The sequence below is a fragment of the Vicia villosa genome, unplaced genomic scaffold (genome assembly GCF_029867415.1).
Source record: "Vicia villosa cultivar HV-30 ecotype Madison, WI unplaced genomic scaffold, Vvil1.0 ctg.000402F_1_1, whole genome shotgun sequence".
NCBI classification, from domain to species: Eukaryota; Viridiplantae; Streptophyta; class Magnoliopsida; order Fabales; family Fabaceae; genus Vicia; species Vicia villosa.
The window spans coordinates 698,735-722,846 of NW_026705181.1; the positions used below are offsets into that span (position 1 = coordinate 698,735).

Below are 24,112 nucleotides of genomic sequence, written 5' to 3' on the forward strand. Positions count from 1 at the left end.
GGGACCTCACTGGTCATTAGCCAAAATATGTTCAGAAAGTTCTGTAACTCCGGGACCGATAAAATAGTCACCAAAGTTTGAAAACCTTGATGGAGTTTGGCCACCATAGATTAAAAAAGGAGTAGTAAACCTTAGACCGTTTTCACGAATTGAATCCAATTGTGCCCTGATATTTTCAACCATTATAACTTTGTCTAAGCTCTTCATTGTTATCCACTCCATGAAAGTGTTATAGGTTGTTGAAACTGAAAGCTTATTGAAAGAAATATGGTGTTAACATGAAGGAGCTGTTATCACAAAAAGTTTATCAAATTAATCTTATAAGACATTCAGTTAACTAAATAAAATAATGTATTACTTTCATAGTTAAATACGGAATGGATATACATAATGAATATAATAAATATGCATATAGTCATTTAATTACTAAATAAAATAATGGATAACGTGAATGTGTTTTATTTAGTGTTATATTCATTTTTTATAATACATTGTATTCTAACTTCTTATGTTAATTCCATTGTTTAATATAGAATGGATATCCTATATACACATTACCATATAATAATATGCAGGTTGTATTTGTTTGTACACTATATATAATATACACCCAACAATAAAATATAAATGCCACATTATCCCACATCACATGTATCATACTGGAAGTTGTGTATTTTGTAATAGTTGGTTACTTTTACATGACCCACTTCACCGATCATGACGAGTAACAATATTGTAAAAACAATTAACAAGTGGGTCCAACGCAAAATCATTTCTTATCTCTCTGTTTCAGTTTGTATTTTTAATAACATTTGCAAAGTGAGTGGAAATACATTAACTTCACACCTTTATTGTTCTTCTACAGCTTTCGTCGACATCTACACCTTAGCAGACTTTCTACACCTTAGCAGACTTTGTGACTATGGATGTTTCCCTCTGCTTCAAGGTATGTTGAAAGCAAGAGCACACACCTCCTTCAATTGAAAAAATTTATTGCTTTTATCTGCTTGGTTTTCTATACTATAATGATTTTCTCTCTTAATATGTGATTTATTGACACTCATGTCTTCCTGTCCAGAGTTGGAATAATTAACGATTTCATATTCCAACGATGGATCCAAACTTTATTCAAAACAACGTCACTCAATGTGCAATTGCTAGACGTAGGAGGAGGTTTATTTTGACAGCAAAGAGAAATGCACCTTACGTTGTGCATACCCGGCAATCTACTGATTTACAGACCCGTAATAATGTATCCACTTTACCGCCTTCTCTTTCAAGTCCTTCATCTAATACACCAATTGGTACTGTTTCTTCTACTAACTATGAAAACTTGGAAAATACTTCTGAAGCTACTATTGCTAGAAGGAGAAGGAAGCTAATTTTAAGTAACAAGAAAAAGTCCTGTAATATTGCAGACAAGGAAAATTATACCGGGGGCCATCAACACTTTGCTATCCCTAATCAGGCCCCATTCACTGTTGCACGTATACCTCTTTCACCTAGCAATTCTAATTTGATAAACACTGGACCATTTCAGAGACATCTCCAACAACAATCTATGCCTAAAAAAATTAGATTGCTTGGAAGTAAACAAAACCTGTTCGAACATTGCTCTAAGACTATTCAACCGAGTTATAACACGAGTCACGCATCTACGTCTAATGCCCCAACCTACAGTCAATATGTAACTCCTGATATTGCAGCAGAATGGCATCATTCGGATGATGTCGTGTCTAATTCTGACGACGAATTCAGTTTGAATGGTAGTTCTGACTCTGATGCCAGCATGGATCCTGAACCCTTAACAGATTCACATTTGCAAGGTAAGTTCATATTGGAATGCCTTTATAACTATACTTGACTATTTTATTTGATTAATATGTTTTGCACTCTGCAGAATATTCGGATATAGGAGACCAAGTATGGGAATGTCCATGTTGTCAATCTTGTATGTGGTATCAAGAACGTATAAAAAAATCGCGCCATACAACTGTTCCTAAGTTCCATCGTTGTTGCAAGGGTGGAAACATTGTACTCCCCCTCCTACAAGACCCACCACAACTGTTGCAACATCTTCTATATGATGGCACTTCTCCACAGAGTAAAAACTATTAGAACAATATTCGAACTTACAATGCCATGTTTTCTTTCACTTCTTCTGGAATGAAATTCGACACAACCTACTCGAAAACAGGAGGCCCACCTACTTTAAGACTGCACGGTCAAACATGTCATCGCATAGGTACTCTACTACCGAAAATTGGAAATCTTCCGCAATATGCTCAGCTATATATTTATGACACTGACAACGAAGTTGATAACAGAATGAAGTGTTTCAGGTATTTGTAATTAGTTAGCAATATATAATGATTGTGTTGGCACATTTTCTATTTCAATTTTTTTACATATTATTCATTCCAAATTACAGGAAAAATGAAGTGGTCAAAAGGGACATTGTCACTAAGCTGAAGCTTATGTTAGACGAGTTCAATGTTCATGCAAAGGCTTTTAGGATGGCAAGGGATCTTTTGAAGTCTAATAATTTCTTAGACTTAAAGTTGAGACTCATTAGTGATAGACCCGGGGATGGACGCGTGTACAACAGACCCACTGTGTCAGAAGTTGCTGCTCTGATTGTTGGAGATATTGATTCTGCCTCTAAAAGAGACATCATCATTCAACCACGAGATGGTCATTTGCAACGCATTGATGAGTTTCATGCTGCGTACTTAGCATATCAATACCCTCTCATTTTTGTGTATGGCGAAGATGGATACAGGAAAAATATATTGAAGAAATATGAACATCAAACTGAAGTTAATAGGAGAAACCGTCAATCCATCAAAGATTGGCTATCATTCAGATTGCAGGAACGCCACAACGAGGCTAAAACATTACATCACTCAAGACGGCTATTTCAACAGTTCTTAGTCGACGGTTATGCAATGATGGAGTCTGAACGACTTAATTGGTTGAGGGACAATCAATCAAAGTTAAGAGTTGGTAAATATAATAAGTTGAATGATCAATGTGGTGGTGGCGAGCCAAATCAACGATCAAAGCGAGGAAAACGTGTAGTATTACCATCTACTTTTGTTGGTAGCAAGAGATACATGGATCAATTGTATTTTGATGGGATGGCCATTTCAAGTAGGTTGGGATTTCCTGATTTATTTGTTACATTTACTTGCAACCCCAATTGGCCAGAAATCACTCGTGCATTGTCTGGAACTGGGTTAAAGCCGCACGATCGACCAGATATTATTACAAAAGTTTTCAAAATCAAGTTTGATGAACTCATGAATGATATTACAAAACACCATGTTCTCGGAAAAGTCTTGGCATGTAAGTGATGTTCTTGATTTAGTAACGCAATTTTTCAATCATTTTTCTTCCATGGACAGCAATCCTTAACTAACTCTTACGTTTACAGTTATGTACACGATTGAATTTCAAAAGCGGGGATTGCCGCATGCACACATTTTGATCTTCTTGCACCCTCAGAGCAAATATCCAACACCTTCGGACATAGATAACATCATTTGTGCAGAAATTCCAGACCCTAATCTTCATCCAACTTTATACAATTTAGTTAGGGCACATATGATGCATGGACCTTGTGGCCTATCACGAATGAACTCGCAATGTATGAAAAATAGAAAGTGCTCAAAATACTTCCCGAAGAAGTTTATTGAAGACACAATTGTTGATGCTGAAGGTTATCCCCTTTATAGAAGAAGGTCAAACTCCCATGTTATTCAAATAAATGGTATCGAGCTAGACAATCGACATGTTGTACCTTTCAATACAAGACTACTTTTGAAATACCGTGCACATATAAACATGGAATGGTGTAACCAAAGTACATCCATCAAATATCTTTTCAAATATATACACAAAGGCTTTGATAGAATCACGGCAACAGTTTCAAGGAATGACAAAGAGCCAATTGATGAAATCAAACAATATCTGGACTGCAGGTATGTATCCCCGAGTGAAGCGTCTTGGAGAATTTACTCTTATAATATTCATGGCAGAAAACCCGCGGTCGAACGTATGTTCTATCATTTAATAGGTGAGAAAGCTATTTACTACACTGATCACGATCGAATGGAAAATATATTGGAAAATGCAAGTGTCACCGAATCCATGTTTACAGCTTGGCTGGTTGCAAATGGAAAATACGAAGAAGCCCGGTTACTGACGTACGGCCAATTTGTATCAAAATTTGTTTATGATAAGAGAAAAAGAATGTGGAAGCCTCGCAAAAAGGGGTTCACCATCGGTCGTTTGATATGGGTTCCACCAACCACTGGAGAACTATTTTACCTGCGGATGATGTTGACGGTAGTCAAGGGGCCGACGAATTACGAGGAAATTCGGAAAATTGGTGACGACCAATATGATACATTTAGGGATGCATGCTTTGCAATGGGCTTTCTTGAAGACGATAAAGAATACATTGGAGCTATCAAAGAGGCGAGTGAATGGGGTTCAGGTCATGTTCTTCGCAAACTTTTCGTCGTTATGCTTTTGTCAGGTGCTGTTAATCGCCCTGCTCATGTTTGGAAAGAATCATGGATGCTATTAGCGGATGGTGTGTTGCATGCCCAAAGACAACTGGCTCAAAATCCAGGTTTAACACATCTCAATATCATAGTTTTTTTTGTGTTATTTGTTTACGTACTACCTTATATATTTCTAACAAGTTTGTCAATTATGTTTTTGTAACTTACCATTAGAATTGTAGGTGAATTAATGATATACCTTTTATATACCAGAATCTAACAACATATATAATCTTCACCTAAAAAATACTGTAACCACGTATGGACTCATTATCACTGGTATACATATTGCGTGGGCTTATATTAGAATCTTTAAACTTAGGTGGATACTAATGTACATGCTGTTTTTTGACCTGCTGTGGTAAAAAAGTGTTTAGACCTTCACAAATGATGACTCTAATCTTATACATTAAACATACAGATTAATCCATGCCTTCGACTTATTAACCCGACATATGTATGTGTTTTCTTACTTAACTACCAAGTATTCTAACTAATTTTGAACTTTGTTTTCTCATATCAATGTGTCCAGAGTTGTTATTGACGGAGGCTGAATTACAGAATTTGACGTTAATAGAAATTGAAAAACTCCTTCAGGCAAATCGAAGGAGTCTCACAGATTTTAAGCCAATTCCATATCCGGATGGGTATGTTCTGCAACAATTAGGCAATAGACTCATATATGACGAACGTAATTACGATGCGTCGACAATGAGATCCGAATTCACAAATCTCTTCAATGCTCTTACAGGTTTGTATTCATGATTAATACTTTATTTTCTACATTTCCATTGTCATCATTACATCTTATTTTGTGGCCTCCTTATCATCAATAATCATAGATGTTTTATGTTATCATCTCTTTATTAGATGAACAGAGGGGCATATATGAAAGAATTATGGAGTCTGTCCAAGCGCAAAAGGGTGGTGTGTTCTTCCTACATGGTTACGGCGGTACTGGTAAAACCTACATGTGGAGGACACTTGCAAGCAAATTGAGGTCTGTTGTGAAAAACGATACCAATAACAAAGTATAATAGGGAATTATAGGGGAGAAGAAGAACACAATAATTGGTTATAACCGTTATTCTTTTACTTTCTCTTAAAACAAGATTACAAGTTTACAAGAATAACAAATAACCTCTCTCACCCTAAATTAGGATTTGCAGCTTAGCAATGATGAGAGACTAGTATGCTATTTATAATAAAACCTAACATACTAACTAATGGGCTTTTTCCACAAGGCCCATTACACAAGTCAACTTAATAAACAAGCTAACTTAACAAATTAGGGTTTAAATACTAAAACCTAATTTAACATGCTAATAACCCTAGCATCTTCGACACAAGCATGTGAACAACCTTCGACTTCATGCTTAACCCTGTCGAACCAAGAAGCTACCCTTAGGCCATACTAGAGTTCGATCCAAAATCTCACAAATCTCCACCTTGGATCTAACTCTACAACATCAAGGGAACAAACTAGCTTTCTTCATGCAGCTTTATCAGCTGCATACAGTGGAAAAACTTGCAACTCGGCAATGTCTTGGTGATCATATCAGCAGCATTGTCTTCAGTCGAAACCTTCAGCACTTGGACTTCTCCATGCTCGATTACTCCTCTGACGAAATGCAGCCTCACATCAATGTGCTTAGTTCGCTCATGATAGGCTGAATTCTTCGACAGGTGTATTGCACTTTGACTATCACATTTAACAGTGATACCTCGACCTTGAAGTTTTAGCTCCTTTGCAAAACCTTCAAGCCACAATGCTTCTTTCACAGCTTCAGTTAGGGCAATATACTCCGCTTCAGTGGTTGATAGAGCAACAACCTTCTGAAGTGTTGCTTTCCAACTAATTGCAGTGCCAAACATAGTGAAAACATATCCAGAAATAGATTTTCTGGAATCCATACAACCTGCATAATCAGAGTCGACATATCCTTCTATTACTGCTTTACTATCTTCACCCAAGGCTCCACCATAAATTAGGACTCTATTCAGAGACCCATTTATGTACCTTAAAATCCACTTCAATGCTTGCCAGTGAGCCTTTCCAGGATTCGCCATGTACCTGCTTACAAGACTTACTGCGTATGCTATGTCGGGTCTAGTACAGACCATAGCATACATCAAAGAACCGACTATATTAGCATATGGGATGCTATTCATATAGGCTCTTTCGACATCAGTACTGGGACACTGATCAATACTCAGCTTGAATTGAGGGTTTGTTGGAGTCACAACTGGCTTCGAATTCGACATACCAAACTTTTCAAGAATCTTCCGTAGATATGCCTCTTGAGATAGGCATAACTTCGACTTCTTTCTATCTCTTCGAATGTCAATTCCAAGAATCCTGGAAGCAGCTCCCAGATCCTTCATATCGAACTCCTTATTGAGTTCAGCCTTCACCCTCATCACATCTTCGACACTGTTGCTTGCTATGAGAATATCATCCACATAAAGCAACAAAATAACAAATGAATTACCAGGTCGAAATCTGAAGTAAACGCAGTGGTCGAACTGACTTCTAATGAAACTTATGCGTGCCATGAACTTGTCGAATCTCCTATTCCACTGTCGAGGAGATTGTTTCAGCCCATACAAAGATCTCTTTAACTCGCACACATAATCTTCCTTCCCCTTTTCGACATACCCTTCAGGTTGCCTCATCAGGATCGTTTCATCTAAATCACCATACAAGAACGCAGTCTTCACATCCATTTGTTCCAGTTCTAGATTGAACTGTGCCACCATGGCAAGCAACATTCGAATGGACCTATGCTTCACAACAGGAGAAAACACATCATTGAAGTCGACACCTTCTTTCTGAGTGAAACCCCTTGCAACTAACCTTGCCTTGTATCTTTTCGACGTCACTCCTTCAATTCCTTCCTTAACTTTGAAAATCCATTTACAGCTGACTAACCTTGCCCCAACAGGTTTCTTGATCAGTTCCCAAGTATGATTATCATGAAGAGATTTCATCTCATCATCCATGGCCTTCAGCCATTCAGTCTTATTTCGACTCCTCATAACTTCCTTATAGTCTCTAGGTTCTTCGTCTAGAACCTCACTTGCAGAGATTAAGGCATAAGCTATAAGATCTGCATATCCAAGTCTCTGAGGTGGCTTGATGACTCTTCTCGACCTATCTCTCGACAATAGGTAGTCATCGTCAGTTTCCTCAACTTCAGCATCTTCTGCTTCTTCTTCGACTTCATCTGGGATATGCAATTCAGCATCAACATGCTCCACCTCAACAGGAATCTCTACCTGTTCCAGCTCTTCGTCAGATGTTTCTGTACTTCGACCAACATCATCAGTTTTCTTAAAAGCCATTTCAGCTTCATTGAAAACTACATCTCGACTGGTGATACACCTCCTGTGACCTGACTCTAGGCACCATAGCCTATAAGCTTTGACTCCTTCTGGGTATCCCATGAACATGCATTTCAGAGCTCTAGGTTCGACCTTGTCTTGCCTAATGTGAGCATAGGCTATGCAGCCAAATACTCTCAGTTTGTCGAGATCTGGTGGATGTCCCGACCAAACTTCTTCAGGTGTCTTCATATCTAAAGCTGTCGAAGGACATCTGTTTATCAGATATGTTGCTGTCGCAACAGCCTCAGCCCAGAACACCTTCTTTAACCCCGCACTAGTCAACATGCATCTGACTCTCTCCAAAATAGTTCGATTAAACCTTTCAGCCAAACCATTTTGCTGTGGAGTACCTGCAGTAGTTCTATGCCTTGCAATACCAGAGGCAGCACAAAAACTGTCGAATGCCTCATTGCAAAATTCAAGGCCATTGTCGGTTCTCAACCTCTTGACCTTTCTGCCAGTCTGATTTTCAACCAGAGTCTTCCAACTTTTGAAATTCTCAAAAGTTTCATCCTTAGTCTTCTGGATGAATACCCATAATTTTCTGGAATAATCATCTACTATGGATAGAAAATACCTTGCTCCTGAATGTGATGGACACCTTGCAGGCCCCCAAAGATCAGCATGGATGTAATCAAGGGATCCATGTGTTCTTTGTTTGCCTTTGTTGAACTTCACTCTGCAAGATTTTCCAAGTACACAGGGTTCACAAAACTTCAGCTTTTCGATTTTGTCTCCACCAAGCAGATTTTGTTTCCCTAATTCGACTAGACCTCTTTCACTGACATGGCCCAATCTCATGTGCCAGATTTCTGTTTTCGACAAAGATTTCGTGGATGCAACATTTGTCGAACCACTTACAACTTCAGCCTCAAGGGTATACAAGCCTTGTTTCTTCACGCCTCTCAAGACTTCCTTCGAACCCTTCATGACTCTTAGGATACTTTTCTCTCCTTGGAAAACATATCCTTTCTTGTCGAATTCACCAAGAGAAAGCAGATTTCTCTTCAAATCAGGAACATACCTGACTTCAGTCAACAACCTTATTGACTCATCATGGAGCTTGAATCTCACAGATCCAACACCTGCAATCTTGCAAGCCTTGTTGTTTCCCAGCAATACTGATCCACCATCTTGATCACATAATTCCTCGAACAAGTCTTTGTTTGGAGTCATGTGCCAAGTGCACCCTGAATCCATAATCCACTCTCTTCTCGAGTCACTGCTTGAAACTACAAGAACATCAGATGATTCAAAATCATCTTGAACAATGGCTGCATTGCCATTATCCTTACCTCCATGATCTTTCAGGCGTTCAGGGCACACCTTTCTTGTGTGACCCTCCTTCTTACAATGATAGCATCGAATGCCAGATGCTTCGCCACTGTAAGACTTCGACTGGCTTTTGCCTTTCTTCTTGTCGAACTTACTATCCTTTCGTAAGAGTTTTCCTTTAACGACCAAACCTTCGCCAACAGTCGAAGGTTTATGCTCCTTTCGTTCATTCAAGTCCTTAGAGTACAAGGCTGATTGAACTTCTTCAAACGTCAGGGACTCTCTTCCATACAAGAGAGTTTCTTTGAAGTGAGCATGTGATCGAGGCAAAGAACACAATAGTAACAGCGCTTGATCTTCATCATCGATCTTCACATCAATATTTTCAAGATCAAGAATCAGCTTGTTGAACATATCCAACTGCTCAGCCAATACTTTGTCTTCAATCATCTTGAATGAATACAAAGCTTGCTTCAGGTAGAGTCGATTTACCAGCGATTTGGTCATATACAAACTTTCAAGTTTCACCCATAACCCTGATGCCGTCGTCTCCTTTGATACCTGCCTGAGAACCTTATCACCAAGGCTCAACAAAATTGCGCTGTGTGCCTTCTCAATCATAGTCGTCTTCTCCGCTGCCGTTAATGCAGCATTCATGGCTGCCTCTCCCTTCAACGCTTCCAAACAACCCTGCTGAACCAGTAGGGCTTTCATCTTCAAGCGCCACAGACCGAAATCATTCACTCCGGTGAACTTTTCAATCTCATACTTTGTTGACGGCATCTTCTCCACGCTCACCGCACCAATTTGTTGTGAAAAACGATACCAATAACAAAGTATAATAGGGAATTATAGGGGAGAAGAAGAACACAATAATTGGTTATAACCGTTATTCTTTTACTTTCTCTTAAAACAAGATTACAAGTTTACAAGAATAACAAATAACCTCTCTCACCCTAAATTAGGATTTGCAGCTTAGCAATGATGAGAGACTAGTATGCTATTTATAATAAAACCTAACATACTAACTAATGGGCTTTTTCCACAAGGCCCATTACACAAGTCAACTTAATAAACAAGCTAACTTAACAAATTAGGGTTTAAATACTAAAACCTAATTTAACATGCTAATAACCCTAGCATCTTCGACACAAGCATGTGAACAACCTTCGACTTCATGCTTAACCCTGTCGAACCAAGAAGCTACCCTTAGGCCATACTAGAGTTCGATCCAAAATCTCACAAGGTCCAAACATGATATTTGTTTAACTGTTGCAACCAGTGGAATAGCTTCTCTTTTATTGCCTGGAGGTAGAACCGCACATTCTAAGTTCAAGATACCTGTACCAACATTGGATAATTCTACTTGCAAAGTAGAATATAACGATGACGTTGGAGAGCTTCTTAGGCAAACAAAACTTATTATATGGGATGAAGCACCCATGGCACACAAGCATGCTTTAGAAGCACTTGACAGAACTTTGAAGGATGTAATGAGTACCTACAGTAACTCCAAGGATGTGTTTGGTGGCAAGGTTATTGTATTTGGTGGTGATTTTAGACAGATTTTGCCTGTTGTTCCAAGAGGGAGTCGTTCTGATATCGTACACTCTACGATAAATGCTTCTTATATATGGCATTCGGTCCAGGTCTTAACCTTAACACAAAACATGCGGCTTCATTCTGGACCAACTGAACAAGATAAAAGAGAGATTGCAGACTTTTCTAATTGGCTTCTGAGAATTGGTGAAGGCAAAGTTTCAGAACCAAACAACGGTGTTGCTGAAATTGAAATACCCCCTGAACTTTTAATAACGGACTTTGATGATCCTATTGTTGGTATTGTCAGTAGTACATACCCTGATTTCATTCACAATTACAAATCTAACGATTATCTCAAAAGTCGAGCAATACTCGCTTCTACGTTAGAAGTTGTTGATGAGATAAACGACCACCTTCTTGCCTTGATGCCAGGTTGTTTTCCTAATCCCCTTCCAAGTCCAAATTTTATATGTTTACTTCTTTTTGCTGATATATTTATGTTTGATATATAGGAGAGATACACGATTACTACAGTTGTAATTCAGTTGACAAATCTGAAATTCATGATCCAACCGTAGTTGACATCCTTACACCTGAGTTTCTTAGTTCCCTACGAACATCTGGCTTGCCTAACCATCACTTAAAGTTAAAGGTTGGAACACCTGTTATGCTAATGCGAAACATTGATCAGTCAGAAGGTTTGTGTAACGGCACAAGGCTAATTATAACAAAGATGGCAACCCATGTTGTTGAAGCTAAAATAATGGCTGGAAAGGGTTTTGGGAATTTAGTTTACATCCCTCGGATGGATATGTCACCATCACAATCCCCTTGGCCATTCAAACTAAATAGACGGCAATTTCCAATAACAGTGTCATATGCAATGACTATTAACAAATCTCAGGGCCAGTCTTTGGATACGGTAGGACTTTACTTGCCAAGAGATGTATTTGTTAGAACAAGATTTGTTCTGATCAATTATCTTAGTTTTGATGATAACAACAATATGAATTTTGCTTAAGATAAATATGGTACTCTAATCCAATGCAATTTCCTTTTCAGGAAATATATAAAGAGTACGCATAATTCAGCGCTCAGAAGCTTTGTCTCAAAGGGTTCAGCATGCAACATCAGAACATGGTCTGGCAAGACATCAGAAGATGGTCGAAGCAGAATCAGAACATGGGTCTATGGAAGCATCAGAAGAACAAGAGAACAGAAGCACTGAAGTTCTGATGGTATCACGCTCAGAAGCACTTCAAGGTCAGAAGATCAGAAGATGCTATGCACCAAGCTGTTTGACTCTGATGATATTCAAACGTTGTATTCACAAACATCAGATCAGAAGAAAGTACAAGTGGCAAGCTACGCTGACTGACAAAAGGAACGTTAAAAGCTATTCTAGGCTACGTCAGTAGACACAGCGTGAACAAGGCTCGAGGTAGTTGACAAAAGCGTATAACATTAAATGCGATGCTGTACGGAACACGCAAAGCATTAAATGCGCTCAACGGTCATCTTCTCCAACGCCTATAAATATGAAGTTCTGATGAGAAGCAAGGTTAACGATCCTGAACAAAAACAACTCAAATTAACTTGCTGAAACGCTGTTCAATTAAAAGCTCAGAATCTTCATCTTCATCAAAGCTCACTACATTGCTGTTGTAATATATTAGTGAGATTAAGCTTAAACGTTAAGAGAAATATCACAGTTGTGATTATCGCTTTTAAGAAGCATTTGTAATACTCTTAGAATTGATTACATTAAGTTGTAAGGAACTAGAGTGATCGTGTGGATCAGAATACTCTAGGAAAGTCTTAGGAGTGAACTAAGCAGTTGTAACTAGAGTGATCGTGTGGATCAGTAGACTCTAGAAAAGTCTTAGAGGGTATCTAAGCAGTTGTTCCTGGAGTGATCAGTGTGTGATCAGAAGACTCTGGAAGACTTAGTTGTTGACTAAGTGGAAAACCATTGTAATCCGTGCGATTAGTGGATTAAATCCTCAGTTGAGGTAAATCATCTCTGCGGGGGTGGACTGGAGTAGTTTAGTTAACAACGAACCAGGATAAAAATAACTGTGCATTTTATTTTTATCTGTCAAGTTTTTAAAGCTACACTTATTCAAACCCCCCCTTTCTAAGTGTTTTTCTATCCTTCAATTGGCATCAGAGCGCCGGTTCTAAGGTGCAAGCACTTAACCGTGTTTAGAAAAGATTCAGGAAGAGAAAAACGCTTCAGTAAAAGATGGTTGATGAAAGTGAAAAGTCTACACCTACACCTGCATCCACATCTGGCTCTGCTGAGCAATACAACGGTAACAATGGTTATACTAGACCGCCGGTATTTGATGGTGAAAACTTTGAATACTGGAAAGATAAACTGGAAAGTTACTTTCTTGGTCTAGATGGTGATCTATGGGATCTTCTGATGGATGGTTACAAACATCCAGTAAATGCCAGTGGCGTAAAGCTGTCAAGGCAAGAAATGAATGATGATCAGAAGAAGCTTTTCAGGAATCATCATAAATGCAGAACTGTTTTGCTGAATGCTATCTCTCATGCTGAGTATGAGAAGATATCTAACAGGGAAACGGCCTATGACATATATGAGTCCTTGAAAATGACTCATGAAGGAAATGCTCAAGTCAAGGAGACTAAAGCTCTAGCTTTAATCCAGAAATATGAAGCCTTCAAGATGGAGGATGATGAAGACATTGAAAAGATGTTTTCAAGATTTCAAACTCTTACTGCTGGATTGAGAGTTCTTGACAAGGGATACACCAAGGCTGATCACGTAAAGAAGATCATCAGAAGCTTACCCAGAAGATGGGGTCCTATGGTGACTGCATTCAAGATTGCAAAGAATCTGAATGAAGTTTCTCTGGAAGAGCTTATCAGTGCCTTGAGGAGTCATGAAATAGAGCTGGACGCAAATGAGCCTCAAAAGAAAGGTAAGTCTATTGCATTAAAATCAAATATCAAGAAATGCACTAACGCTTTTCAGGCTAGAGAAGAAGATCCTGAAGAATCAGAATCTGAAGAAGAAGATGAACTGTCCTTGATCTCCAGAAGGCTAAATCAACTCTGGAAGACCAAGCAAAGGAAGTTCAGAGGCTTCAGAAGTTCAAAGAAATTTGAACGTGGAGAATCTTCTGATGAAAGAAGATTTGACAAGAAGAAGGTCATGTGCTATGAATGCAACGAGCCTGGACACTACAAGAATGAATGTCCAAATCTTCAGAAGGAAAATCCCAAGAAGAAGTTTCATAAGAAGAAAGGTCTTATGGCAACCTGGGATGAGTCAGAAGATGATTCAGACTCTGAAGATGAGCAGGCTAACTGTGCGCTGATGGCGACAGAAGATGACAGATCAGAATCTACATCAGAATCAGATTCTGAAGAGGTATTTTCTGAACTTACTAGAGATGAGTTAGTTTCCGGTCTAACTGAACTTCTGGAACTCAAGTCTCAGATTAGTCTCAAATACAAAAAGCTGAAAAAGCTATTTGAATTTGAAACAAAGAAACTTGAGTTGGAAAATTCTGAATTAAAAGAAAAACTTTTAAAATTATCCAATAATGTTGGATCTCCTTCTGATTCAGAACAATCCACTCCTAGTCTAAACCATATTCTGAAAGAATATGATTTAAGTTTCAGGAAGTTCTTATCTAGAAGTATTGGCAGAAGTCAGCTAGCTTCTATAATATATGCTGTGTCTGGAAACAAAAGAGTTGGCATTGGTTTTGAGGGTGAAACCCCATACAAACTTGAACCTGTTGATGAAATGAAATTCACATACAAGCCATTGTATGATCAGTTCAAGTATGGCCACTCCCATGATATTAGGCACACTTCACATGCTCAAAGTTTTCACATAACACACACCAAAAAGCATGTGACACAACCTAGGAAATATCATAAAACTCACATTAAGAATTATCATGTTGTTCCTCCTATTGCTTACAATGTTAAACCCAAGTTCAACCAGAACTTGAGAAAATCTAACAAGAAAGGACCCAAAAAGATGTGGGTACCTAAGGATAAGATTATTCCTATTGCAGATATCCTTGACTGCAAAAAGGACAAAGCACAACATGTCATGGTACCTGGACTCTGGATGCTCGCGACACATGACAGGAAGAAGGTCTATGTTCCAAGACCTGGTGCTTAAGTCTGGAGGAGAAGTCAAGTTTGGAGGAGATCAGAAGGGCAAGATAATTGGCTCTGGAACTATAAAGTCTGGTAACTCTCCTTCCATTTCTAATGTACTTCTTGTAGAAGGATTAACACATAACCTCTTATCTATCAGTCAATTGAGTGACAATGGTTATGATATAATCTTTAATCAAGAGTATTGCAAGGCTGTAAATCAGAAGGATGGCTCAATCCTATTTACAGGCAAGAGGAAGAACAACATTTATAAGACAGATCTGCAAGATCTTATGAGTCAGAAGGTGACTTGTCTTATGTCTGTTTCCGAAGAGCAGTGGGTCTGGCACAGAAGATTAGGTCATGCTAGTTTGAGAAAGATTTCTCAGATTAACAAACTGAATCTGGTCAGAGGACTCCATAATCTGAAATTCAAATCAGATGCTCTTTGTGAAGCATGTCAGAAGGGCAAGTTCTCCAAACCTGCATTCAAGTCCAAGAATGTTGTTTCTACCTCAAGGCCATTAGAACTCCTGCACATTGATCTGTTTGGCCCAGTCAAAACAGCATCTGTCAGAGGGAAGAAATATGGATTAGTCATCGTAGATGATTATAGCCGCTGGACATGGGTAAAATTCTTGAAACACAAGGATGAGACTCATTCAGTGTTCTTTGATTTCTGCATTCAGATTCAATCTGAAAAAGAGTGTAAAATCATAAAGGTCAGAAGCGATCATGGTGGTGAATTTGAGAACAGATCCTTTGAAGAATTCTTCAAAGAGAATGGTATTGCCCATGATTTCTCTTGTCCTAGAACTCCACAGCAAAATGGGGTTGTAGAACGAAAGAATAGGACTCTACAAGAAATGGCCAGAACCATGATCAATGAAACCAATATGGATAAGCATTTCTGGGCAGAAGCAATAAACACTGCATGCTATATTCAGAATAGAATCTCTATCAGACCTATTCTAAATAAGACTCCCTATGAATTGTGGAAGAATAGAAAGCCCAACATTTCATATTTCCATCCTTTTGGATGTGTATGTTTTATTCTGAACACTAAAGATCATCTTGGTAAGTTTGATTCCAAAGCACAAAAGTGTTTCCTTCTTGGATATTCTGAACGCTCAAAAGGCTACAGGGTATACAATACTGAAACCTTGACTGTAGAAGAATCAATCAATATCAGGTTTGATGATAAGCTTGGTTCTGAAAAACCAAAGCAGTTTGATAATTTTGCAGATTGTGATATTGATATATCAGAAGTTGTTGAGCCAAGAAGCAACGCATCAGAAGCAGAGCTTCTCAGAAGCAAAGAATCGGAAGATCAAGAATCAGCTTCTCTGGAGAATCTAAGCATATCTGAAGAACCATCTGTCAGAAGATCATCCAGACTCATCTCTGGTCATTCAGAAGATGTCATTCTTGGAAAGAAGGATGATCCAATCAGAACAAGAGCATTCCTTAAGAACAATGCAGACTGTCAATTAGGTCTTGTATCTTTGATCGAGCCAACTTCTGTTGATCATGCTCTAGAAGATCCAGACTGGATAATTGCCATGCAAGAAGAATTGAATCAGTTTACAAGGAATGATGTTTGGGATCTTGTTCCTAGACCAGATGGATTCAATATAATTGGTACAAAATGAGTCTTCAGAAACAAGCCCAGAATTAGAAGATGAGAAGTTCTTATATATGGGTATCTTCTGAATTGAAATCTTTTTCTTAAGAAGTTCTGATTAAAATCAATTAGAAATTGTAATTCAGTTACTACTAACGTTTCATTGTCTAAGTTGATTCAGAATCTCTTTAAAAGCAAAACAGCTGTAACTGGCTATCCAGATGGTAAACACGTGTTCACTACTCCTGGACAAGCGTGCGTGCAGTTGAGGGGACGTCTACTTAGGTAACTGTGCAAATCACGTCTTTTGTCTTTATTATCTCTCCTCATGTCACGTAACATTAAATGCTTTTCATCATTAACTCCCTTTCAGTTTTCTTTTTATATTCTTCAAACGTTTCTTTTCCCTCTTATATTTCTCTCACTTTGCATACAGTTTCTTTTTCGTTCTCTCTCTTTGCATTCATATCATAAACCCTAGCAGTCTCCAATATCTGCAAATCCATCATGAATCCATCGTCAAGCTCTGGGAATCAAGAAAATGATCGGAAACAAAAGAGAAAGGCAACTGCTGAACCAGAGACCAAACCAAAAAGAGTAAGGATCACCTATGACCCTCTCAAAGTGTATCAACCCCTTGACGGTACCCCTCAATCACCTCCCTCTTCAAAGACCTCCACCACCTCTTCCTCCTCATTCATTCTCTCGGAACCACCTTCTTCACCATCTGATATCTCCTCTCCTTCAACCCTTCCATCAGATATTTCTTCATCTCTCTCACACCCTTTTCCCACCAGAACACCTAATCCCTATAGTGTTGTTCTTCCCGACTCTAGGTTCACCGTCAACCCTCCAACCCCTACCACTCAATCATATCTGGAGCTTTTACATTCTGATGTAAATGGCTGGCTGGAAATTCTAGGTGCTGCTCACCTTAACCATCTGGATGAGTATGCTACAAACAACCTTTGGAATACCTTTCGTCAGGATTTTCTGGATAAGGCTACAGACACTCAGAGAAGGATCATGTCTGAAGCTCCTGGTATTCGTGGTCTTCGGCTGGAAGCTGGTGAAAGCAGCCGTCACCATCTCATCAGGAACAGAAGTGTTCTTGAAAGGAAGATACCAGCAGATGAGTTGGAAGAAGAAAATCTCTGCAGAGACATCGTGGTGTGGAGACCATGGTTTCCTGTGCTGACTGGAGATTTTCAGTGGCTGTTCAACTGGTTCAGGATGAACCCTTCTGAAAAAGCACCTCACATGGTCTTTCCAGTAGTGGTTTATCGTGCTGAAGTTGCTGGTCCTACTCCTCCAACAAACCTAGCAGCTATTCTTCAAGCGTTGGAAGATGGAACTTCTGAGCTGCCTGAACCAGAATATGCTAAGGCTACTTCTGAGTCAGACTCAGATGAGGAAATGGAAGATGCACAAGCTGAAGATCTCCCAGAAGATCACCCTGCTGAGATTGCTGTCCCTTTTGGCAGAAATTCAGGTGCCTCCTCTTCTGGTGAAACCTCAGCTCTGATGGAGACCTTGGAAACTCTTCATCAGAATCAAGCTATGCTGGCTTCTCGCTTGGACGCGCAAGAAGCAGCCAATGCTGAGTTTCGCTCCTTCATGACAAGGCAAGCTACAAGCACTGACGGGATTCATGATGTTCTGGCGCGGATTTTGCGTAGGCTAGGATCTTAGTCTTTTGGTCTTTGTAGTTTTCTTTCCTTGTTGCATCTGTTTCTTGCATTCCTCTCCTGTAAACCTTCGTTTGATTATCAATGAAATGTTTCTTTGCTTTTACATTCAAGTGTTTTTATTTGTCGTTTTATACATCTAAATCTTTTGTTATATTCTTTTTGATGTTATGACAAAAAGGGGGAGAAGATAAATGATAAATGATTTGATTAAATCTATCAGTTGCTGGGTAAAGCTCCCACACATTCACTAACAAGAACTGCAAGTTCTATATGGTTTAAGTGTTTTGCAGGTATAAAGAAGTGAAGAGAATCTTCAAAGCAAACACAAGAAGCAAAACCATGGAAACTGAAGCAAGCTGAGTGCTGTCAAGCTTCAGAAATCAGAAGCAAGAAAGAAGAATGAATCAGAAGCACTGATAATAGAATTTGATCCATATTTGTCTATTTGATCTGACAAAATTCTATTTGCTATGATACATTATCTTAGCCTATATGGCTCTGATACATATTATGTGTTCAAATATACATTTTATGTTCTAACTCGTTCATGCTGACTTTTGTCGTTTAGTTTTTGTTCTGTAACATTTCAGGATGTAGAGATGCTCAGATGATGCTCTGGTACATTCAACAATGTTCTGATACAAATCTAGCATGAAGTGATGTTGGTAGAAATTCAAAGCTCTGAAGCTATCCGAGGGAAGCAGAAATCAGAAGCTGCGAATGTTCTAAAGATCCAGAAAATTCAAGTTCTGAAGCTGTCCTAGATGGAAGCAGAAGTCAGAAGCTGTGAATGTTCAGAAGATCAAAGAAATTCAAGTTCTGAAGCTGTCCTAGATGGAAGCAGGAATCAGAAGCTGTGAGTGTTCTAGGAATCTAAAGAAATTCTAGTTCTGAAGCTGTCCTATGGAAGCAGAAGTCAGAAGCTATGAATTCTCTGAAGACAGAAGCTTATATGATCGTCTCTACCGAAATAATCAGGGAAGTCTTTTATTAAAGTTCTTCGAGTATTTATTTCAGGGGGAGATTATTTATCTCAGGGGGAGATTGTTAATCTCAGGGGGAGACATATTCATATGCTTATGCTATAGCTGTGTAATTTGTCTTTTGCCGTTTATTCTTTCTGATCGCAAATTCATATCATTTATATATGTTTTTGTCATCATCAAAAAGGGGGAGATTGTTAGAACAAGATTTGTTCTGATCAATTATCTTAGTTTTGATGATAACAACAATATGAATTTTGCTTAAGATAAATATGGTACTCTAATCCAATGCAATTTCCTTTTCAGGAAATATATAAAGAGTACGCATAATTCAGCGCTCAGAAGCTTTGTCTCAAAGGGTTCAGCATGCAACATCAGAACATGGTCTGGCAAGACATCAGAAGATGGTCGAAGCAGAATCAGAACATGGGTCTATGGAAGCATCAGAAGAACAAGAGAACAGAAGCACTGAAGTTCTGATGGTATCACGCTCAGAAGCACTTCAAGGTCAGAAGATCAGAAGATGCTATGCACCAAGCTGTTTGACTCTGATGATATTCAAACGTTGTATTCACAAACATCAGATCAGAAGAAAGTACAAGTGGCAAGCTACGCTGACTGACAAAAGGAACGTTAAAAGCTATTCTAGGCTACGTCAGTAGACACAGCGTGAACAAGGCTCGAGGTAGTTGACAAAAGCGTATAACATTAAATGCGATGCTGTACGGAACACGCAAAGCATTAAATGCGCTCAACGGTCATCTTCTCCAACGCCTATAAATATGAAGTTCTGATGAGAAGCAAGGTTAACGATCCTGAACAAAAACAACTCAAATTAACTTGCTGAAACGCTGTTCAATTAAAAGCTCAGAATCTTCATCTTCATCAAAGCTCACTACATTGCTGTTGTAATATATTAGTGAGATTAAGCTTAAACGTTAAGAGAAATATCACAGTTGTGATTATCGCTTTTAAGAAGCATTTGTAATACTCTTAGAATTGATTACATTAAGTTGTAAGGAACTAGAGTGATCGTGTGGATCAGAATACTCTAGGAAAGTCTTAGGAGTGAACTAAGCAGTTGTAACTAGAGTGATCGTGTGGATCAGTAGACTCTAGAAAAGTCTTAGAGGGTATCTAAGCAGTTGTTCCTGGAGTGATCAGTGTGTGATCAGAAGACTCTGGAAGACTTAGTTGTTGACTAAGTGGAAAACCATTGTAATCCGTGCGATTAGTGGATTAAATCCTCAGTTGAGGTAAATCATCTCTGCGGGGGTGGACTGGAGTAGTTTAGTTAACAACGAACCAGGATAAAAATAACTGTGCATTTTATTTTTATTTGTCAAGTTTTTAAAGCTACACTTATTCAAACCCCCCATTTCTAAGTGTTTTTCTATCCTTCAGTATTCACCCATGGTCAAATATATGTCGCACTATCAAGGGTCACAACCAAACAAGGAATCAAAATATTGGTACATGATGACAAGGGCAAGTTCAAAGGAACCACTACAAACGTCGTTTACAAAGAGGTTTTCAATAATATATGAGATAAACTTAATTACGGTAACCCATTATATATTTTTGCTATTGTGTTAATTTTTTTGCGACTTCTTGATATTTTCATTGCTACTGAAGGATGATAATTGTTCTGAAACAGGGTGCATTTTCATCCGTCTTAGAAGAGTTGTTGCTCCTATTATCCTACCAACTCCACTGCCCCTATATGAAGTGAGTATGACTCCCACAATATAAGTGTAACTATTGTGTTTTCATTAAGAGGAAAGAAGTTCTCATTCACTACGAGATCATTAGTTTTAGATGATTTTATTAGATTTTCCAGTTTGTTCTTTCATGAAATGTAGGATCTAATTCAAATAGATGAGTAGAGATATTTTTGATACTATATTTTCTTATAAGCATTTTAAATACTATCTGATTGTGTCAACCTGCTATATCTGTCTAAATGAGATGCTGTTGTCAATGAATTGAATTGAAAAGGACACAACTAAACTCTTATCCAAAGCAGAATAACCTATTCTTTGAGATTAGCTACAAACATCAATATTATATCATAGTATTTTTTTGTATAGTAGTGGTAATTGGTAATTAATGGATATCATCTATTTTGCAGATATGTTCGTTGTGTGAATGTGAAAGAGTAATATGGAATGTTTAAGTTTTTGACATTTCTGTTGTTTTTCCTTGAAGAAATACAACATCAGCATGTAGCATAATATTAGAAAGTATTATGAATTGGTATTTATTTTGGCTATTAGATATTATTGTGAACTACTTGATATTTGTATTTTCTAAGTATATGTTACACTGCTATCTGCAACTATTGATGGCTGAACTAATTTAACATGTTAATACATTTCAATTGTTAGATATTAGTTAACAATGTCTAAGTTATATATTAAATTTTGATGAGTTAAAAAATACTTACTCTTTTAATATACATACTGTTACCATTTATAAGTTATATAAGTTATATATTAAAAAAAATACTCTTTTAATATTAATATATAACTTATATCTAATATACATTCTAATTGTTAGATATACATTTCATTCTTGTGAAGATATCGTTATCTGCATTTCGTAATGATTCAGCAACTGTAAATGTTATGCCCAAAATGCAGGCAATTTGTTAGTTAAAATTATCTAGCCTTTATTGTTTCATTTATCAATGGTTGAGATGGTTTTGAGTTTGGTTGTCGTAGAGTTTGCAAAACTAACCTTCATACCACAGCAAAATGCAGTTGAATCGGTTGCAATTGCAGCTACAATGTCATTCTAAACATCTTTTCACCTTTATGTTACTATCACAGTTGCAGCTACAATGTCATTCTAAACAACTTTAATCCTTTATGTTACTATCAGTTATGAATTGATTTAGATCTGTGAGCTTTGATTGTAAGGCTTTCAATCAGTCTTGAATCGACATTGTCCCAAGCTAGCAGTGGAGGCGAAGATGTTGGTGGGGACTGCATTGGATGGACTGCATTTCAGTATCAAGATCTTTTATAATTATTAGACTTGAGCTAAGTTTCAATATATCGAGAACATAAACATGGCCAACCTAATAAATTGTAGAAAGGTTCGTAGAAGAAAAGTAACTTGGGTAAGAACTGCCCTTCCTATCTGCTCTAGGGACAGGGGGCTACTAAAAAAAAGAGATTACCTGTTATGGCCAACCCATGACGATGTACTTTTTCTTGTAAAATATTTATAAAATATAAAATTAATAAAATAGAAATAATAAAATTAAAATTTAATTTCAATAATACAAGGCAATGAAAACTATTCAAACTACATCACCTTTTATTCATTAACATTAACAATAAAAAAATTATTTCATAGATTTTTAATAAAAATATCATTTCAAGTTTTTTTATTAGTGATATTTTTTACCGTGTTTTAATTTTATAATTTTGTTTAATAATATACATTTTAATGTATAATGTTGAAAAAAATAATACATTTTTTCCTTCTTATTTCAATAAAAATATCCTTACATTTTCTTTATTAATATCTATTTATTTGACTCATTCCAAATACGCGAAACCGACGAGTACCCGTGCGAACGCACGGGTATCACACTAGTTACAACATAAATTATGATTAAAAAATTTAACTAAGTCCTATAAAAATTTTCAAACTTTTCATCCAATATAAATTTTGAGTTATCTCAAATTATAAAATTTTAATATTTTAAATACAATTAAACTCTAAAATTCTCTTCACCTAAATCCTATAATTCTTTCATTCTATCCTTCTATTTAAAAAAAATATATATATTTTCTCTCAAATTTCAAAATATTTAAATATACTACAAAATATTTGATTAAAGTTAAATATCTAATATAATGTCAATTTTTATGTCAAAATATTATTTCTTAAAAAAACCATGTGATTTTTGTTATATATAAAAAAGAGCCATGTGATAACAAAAAGATAAATACGTAAAGGAAACCGCGTCGTATAGTGGAAAAAATTAGCTACGGTTTTTGGTGATGTTCGCATCACAAATGGTCCATATTTTTCTTCTGCTTTTAGATTTCCTTGTCGTTTGCCCAACACTGTTTACAAATTGGTCCCTCTTGTTGAGTGTAATGGCAAGGTTAATCCCCCTTTACCTATATCTTTCTTTTTTTTCAATATGGTCAAACAGTGTTGAATCCATTATAAAATGACATTTCACTAGGTAGGCCATGTTTCAAAATCAGAACATCATCTTGCCCATACTAAGTGTCTCCTAGTTCATGGAAATCATGTCTCCCTTTGTTTCTTGGATCCTCACCTGCTTCGTGTTTAAGTAAACCACACGATTATTTATACTTATTGGGATTGAATTATAGTTTGGTGAATGAAATGACACGGTTTAACATCATTGTCTAGAAAATCAAATATCCAATGTTTGTAACTTGTGATTGAGGGTATTCGTGGTTGTGGGTGATCCGAGAAAATGTGAATCCAAATTAAACTAAATTAATACATTATTTATTCTAATATATTTAAATACGGGTAAAAATCGACCTAATCCATATAACCTGTGAGTGATTAGTTCGGTTTTTGAATTTGAATTTTAAAATTTATAAATTTGATGACTCATTCCGATTACGTGACATTATTATTATTATTATTATTATTATTATTATTATTATTATTATTATTATTATTATTATTGAAAGATTGGTGAGACACTCTAATGTTTTATTAGTGAAATTGTTATTGTTGAAAGATGCATTTCAAAATGTTAATGATTGATTCTAAATGTCACTGCAATGAATAACACTTTTTATGACAAAAATTCCATCTCCAACATGCTAAAAACAGAGAGGATATGTTTTGGGAGTGTAATATTTTATTTTTTAATAAGATAAACAA

The 24,112-nt window shown here is 37.2% G+C and overlaps 1 protein-coding gene across 1 annotated transcript; it reads left to right on the forward strand.

The window, feature by feature from the left end:
- The first annotated feature begins 1,111 nt into the window (after positions 1 to 1,111).
- Positions 1,112 to 21,876, forward strand: LOC131627786 (uncharacterized). Its single transcript, XM_058898642.1, has 10 exons — positions 1,112 to 1,826; positions 1,901 to 2,104; positions 2,198 to 2,342; positions 2,432 to 3,348; positions 3,437 to 4,600; positions 5,104 to 5,322; positions 5,442 to 5,571; positions 10,516 to 11,207; positions 11,288 to 11,473; positions 21,782 to 21,876. The coding sequence occupies exons 1-10, from the start codon at positions 1,112 to 1,114 to the stop codon at positions 21,874 to 21,876; spliced, it is 4,467 nt and encodes a 1,488-aa protein (XP_058754625.1).
- Positions 21,877 to 24,112: the final 2,236 nt, after the last annotated feature.

What these genes read in the sequence shown, in the direction of transcription:
- LOC131627786 (XM_058898642.1), top strand. Translation starts at nt 1,112, where the DNA reads ATGGATCCAAACTTTATTCAAAACAACGTCACTCAATGTGCAATTGCT. An exon ending in TGATGGCACTTCTCCACAGA is followed by an intron (nt 2,105 to 2,197) that starts GTAAAAACTATT and finishes ACTCGAAAACAG; the next exon opens with GAGGCCCACCTACTTTAAGA. An exon ending in CCTTCTTGCCTTGATGCCAG is followed by an intron (nt 11,208 to 11,287) that starts GTTGTTTTCCTA and finishes TTTGATATATAG; the next exon opens with GAGAGATACACGATTACTAC.